The following is a 3,869-nucleotide window of genomic DNA, read 5'->3' as shown; positions in this document are numbered from 1 at the left end:
ATTCATTGTTTGAGTTTTCTTCCTTTGAGTATTCGTAAAACTAAGAGGCTTTGTCAAAAAGACCTAAACTGTCTAAGGCGAGCTTGAGATTTAAGCGGTCCACTTGTGACCCCTCTCCTCACCTGGAAGCCTTTTTAGTTGCGCGTTATTCAAATCGATAAGACGAAAAATAATGTTTTAAACCCACTACAATTTTAGAAATTTCTTTCATTTTAGAAACTTTTATACCAAAAAAAAAATTTACAAAAATTTATAAGTTACGAGATCCATGGAATCCAATGCTCATCAATCTACCACTGTCCAATATTTTAAGGTATGTAAGGATGAAGAATATTTTTATTGATATTTATATTTCAGTGCATACTAGTTAATTGCATGATTTTTTTTTCTACACGTCATTTTACTTTAAGGGAGAATGTTAATTAAGCAAATGATTATTTTGTGTAGGATTGTATGATTAGTAAAGCAATTCTTATATGACTAGAACCTTAGTGCATAACACTTGGCCTTAGCATAACATACACGAAAGACATGACTAAATATAGAAAAACCTTTAGGAAGAGTGTAGTATGGTTGAGCAGTTCTTAAGATAAATTACTTTTACTTCAAGGAAATGGCACGACGACAACAAGATCAAGCTACTATGTTCAGAGATTTACTAAGGGCAGTTCAAGACTTGGGCAGACAGCAGGCTCAAGCGGCACCTCATAATGCAACAGGAGGTGCCAACACCATGAGCTCAATTGTTGAACAGTTTCGTCGCTTTAAACCTCCGTCCTTTGATGGTAAAGGTGATCCTTTTGCAGCTGAGGAGTGGCTGAGAAGACTTGAAGGAATCTTCGAGCACATGAACTGCAATGATGCTCAAAAGGTTTCTTGTGCAAAGTTTATGTTGACCGATGATGCTGGACATTGTGGGAGTCTGAAACACGTACTAGAACTACAGAACAACAACGTAACCTCACTTGGAATCAGTTCAAGGAGTCGCTGATGGGTAAATATTTTCCCCACTCACTGAAAGATCAAAAGGAGGTAGAATTTCTCCAGCTCACGCAAGGAAATTTGCCACTTGGGGAGTATGAAAGAAAATTTGAACGACTTTCTAGGTATGCACCGCATATGGTGAACACTGAGCTGACAAAGGCTAAAAGGTTTGAGCTGGGGTTAAGGCCAGAGATCAAGGGAATCATGGCAGCCCAGCAGTATACTACTTATGCAGAGGTTGTACGTCGAGCACAAGCAATCTCTAATGGTTTAGGACTGGAAAAGAAAACCCAACCCAGCACCGAGTCGTCTGTAAAGAGAAAGTGGCAAGGTCATGATAAGGAGAAAGGTAGGAACCAGGATAAGAAAGGAAAGATTGGGTTAGACTCAAATAAAACTTTTCCTCAATGCTCCAATTGCAACAAGCGACACTTGGGTGAGTGTCTTCAGGGAAAGGGAGTATGCTACAGTTGTGGTAAGAGTGGTCATTTCCTTAGAGAATGTCCAGAGAAGAAGAGAGAAGGTGATCATCTTAAGAAGGGAAAGGCTAGAGTATTTGCTTTGACAGAAGAAAAGGAGGATCAGAACACAGACGTAATAACAGGTATGTTACCAGTATTTGATGTACCTGCTATTGTCCTTATGGATTCTGGATCCACTCATTCATTTATTTCTACAATTTTCATGGATAAGATTGGGAATGAATTTTTAAAAATGAATAACATTTTAGAAGTTAATACACCCTCAGGCGAAGTGGTTAATACCAATCAAATGGTTAAAGATGTTAAGTTAGAGATCGAAGGAAAAGTACTAAAGGCAGATTTGTACCTTTTGAGGATGAAAGACTTTGATGTAATTTTGGGTATGGACTGGTTGGGTAGAAATTATGCAACCATCTTATGCCATAAGAAGGAAGTTTTATTTCAAAAACCTGGAGAAAAAGATTTTCGATTCTTTGGAACAAAAATTGGGACCCTACCTCGATTAGTATCTGCAATGAAAGCACAAAAGATGTTGAGAAAGAATACTTGTCAAGGATTTCTATTGAATATAATTAGTAAGCCCCAAACCGAAAGAAAAATAGAAGATGTACTAGTAGTTAATGAGTTTGTGGATGTTTTTCCTGAGGATTTACCTGGTATACCGCCTGATAGACAAGTAGAGTTCACAATTGACTTGACCCCTGGGGCAGCGCCAATATCTAAGGCTCCTTACAGGATGGCACCAAAAGAATTACAGGAGTTGAAGATACAACTACAGGAATTATTGGATAAGGGTTTCATCCGGCCAAGTGTATCCCCATGGGGAGCGCCAGTATTGTTTGTTAAAAAGAAAGATGGGTCAATGAGGATGTGTATTGATTATAGAGATATTAATCATTTGACTATAAAGAACAAATATCCACTCCCAAGGATAGAGGATCTTTTTGATCAATTGAAGGGTGCAAAGGTGTTCTCAAAAATAGATTTGAGATCAGGTTATCACCAACTCAAGATAAAGGATTGTGATATTCCTAAAACGGCGTTTAGAACACGGTATGGGCACTACGAGTTTACGGTGATGCCATTTGGTTTAACCAATGCACCAGCTGTGTTTATGGACTTGATGAACCGAGTTTTTCATCCATATCTAGATCAATTCGTTATAGTCTTCATTGACGATATATTGGTATACTCAAAGGATAAACAGCAACATGAAGAACAGTTGAGAGTGGTATTGAATACTCTTCGAAAGGAGAAGTTGTATGCTAAATTCAAAAAATGTGAATTCTGGCTGGATCGTATTGACTTCCTTGGTCATGTGGTCACTGCTCAAGGAATTGAGGTAGACCCAGCTAAAGTTGAAGCTGTAACAAATTGGTCTAGACCAACCAATGTAGGCGAAGTTCGTAGTTTCTTGGGTCTGGCTGGCTATTACCAGAGATTTATTGAAAGATTTTCTAAGATAGCTGGTCCACTAACACAATTAACTAGAAAGGGAGTGAAGTTTCAATGGTCAGATAAGTGTGAAAGTAGCTTCCAAGAACTGAAACAGAGATTAGTTTCAGCGCCAGTATTGACAATACCAGACGGCTCAGAAGGTTTTGTTATATACAGTGATGCTTCTAAACAAGGTTTGGGGTGTGTGTTGATGCAACATGGAAAGGTTGTTGCTTATGCCTCTAGACAGTTAAAACCATATGAGCAGAATTATCCAACACATGACTTAGAACTTGCAGCAGTAGTTCACGCATTAAAAATATGGCGTCACTATCTCTATGGTGGAAAATGTGAGATATACACTGATCACAAAAGTCTCAAATACTTCTTTACTCAAAAGGAGTTAAATATGAGACAGAGGAGATGGTTGGAATTGGTCAAAGACTATGATTGCACCATTCTTTACCATCCAGGTAAAGCCAACGTAGTTGCTGATGCTCTAAGTAGAAAAACAACTGGAAAGTTGACAGCTCTACCCACTCAAGAACAATTAATTAAAGAATTTGAAAGTTTGAGGCTAGAGGTTGTTGCACCTTCTGTACAGGAAGCAATTGTTGCAGCTCTAATGGTTCAACCCACTCTTAGAGAACGGATTAGAGAAGCCCAAAAGAATGACCCATTTTTGTGTAAAATTATGGCTGAAGTTGGGACAGATAAGCGAAAGGGATTTGCAATAACTGAGGACAAGGTACTTATGTATAAAGGCAGATTATGTGTTCCTAAGGATGAGGGATTAAGAAAAGAAATTCTTGAAGATGCACATTCTACTGCTTACACAGCACATCCAAGCAGTACAAAAATGTATCGAGACCTTCGAAATACATTTTGGTGGAGAAACATGAAAAGAGGGATAGGACTTTTTGTAAGTAAATGTATGGTATGTCAGCAAGTGAAAGCAGAACATCA

At 38.3% G+C, this 3,869-nt stretch overlaps 1 protein-coding gene across 1 annotated transcript; it reads left to right on the top strand.

Annotated features, from left to right (window-relative positions):
- The first annotated feature begins 386 nt into the window (after positions 1–386).
- Positions 387–991, top strand: LOC111382914. Its single transcript, XM_023006945.1, has one exon. The coding sequence runs from the start codon at positions 614–616 to the stop codon at positions 989–991; it is 378 nt and encodes a 125-aa protein (XP_022862713.1). The 5' UTR covers positions 387–613.
- The last annotated feature ends 2,878 nt before the right edge of the window (positions 992–3,869 follow it).

This window comes from Olea europaea, unplaced genomic scaffold (assembly GCF_002742605.1).
Source record: "Olea europaea var. sylvestris unplaced genomic scaffold, O_europaea_v1 scaffold2583, whole genome shotgun sequence".
Classification (NCBI taxonomy): domain Eukaryota; kingdom Viridiplantae; phylum Streptophyta; class Magnoliopsida; order Lamiales; family Oleaceae; genus Olea; species Olea europaea.
Note: the sequence above shows the minus strand (reverse complement) of the source record. Positions and strands in the feature narration are given on the sequence as shown.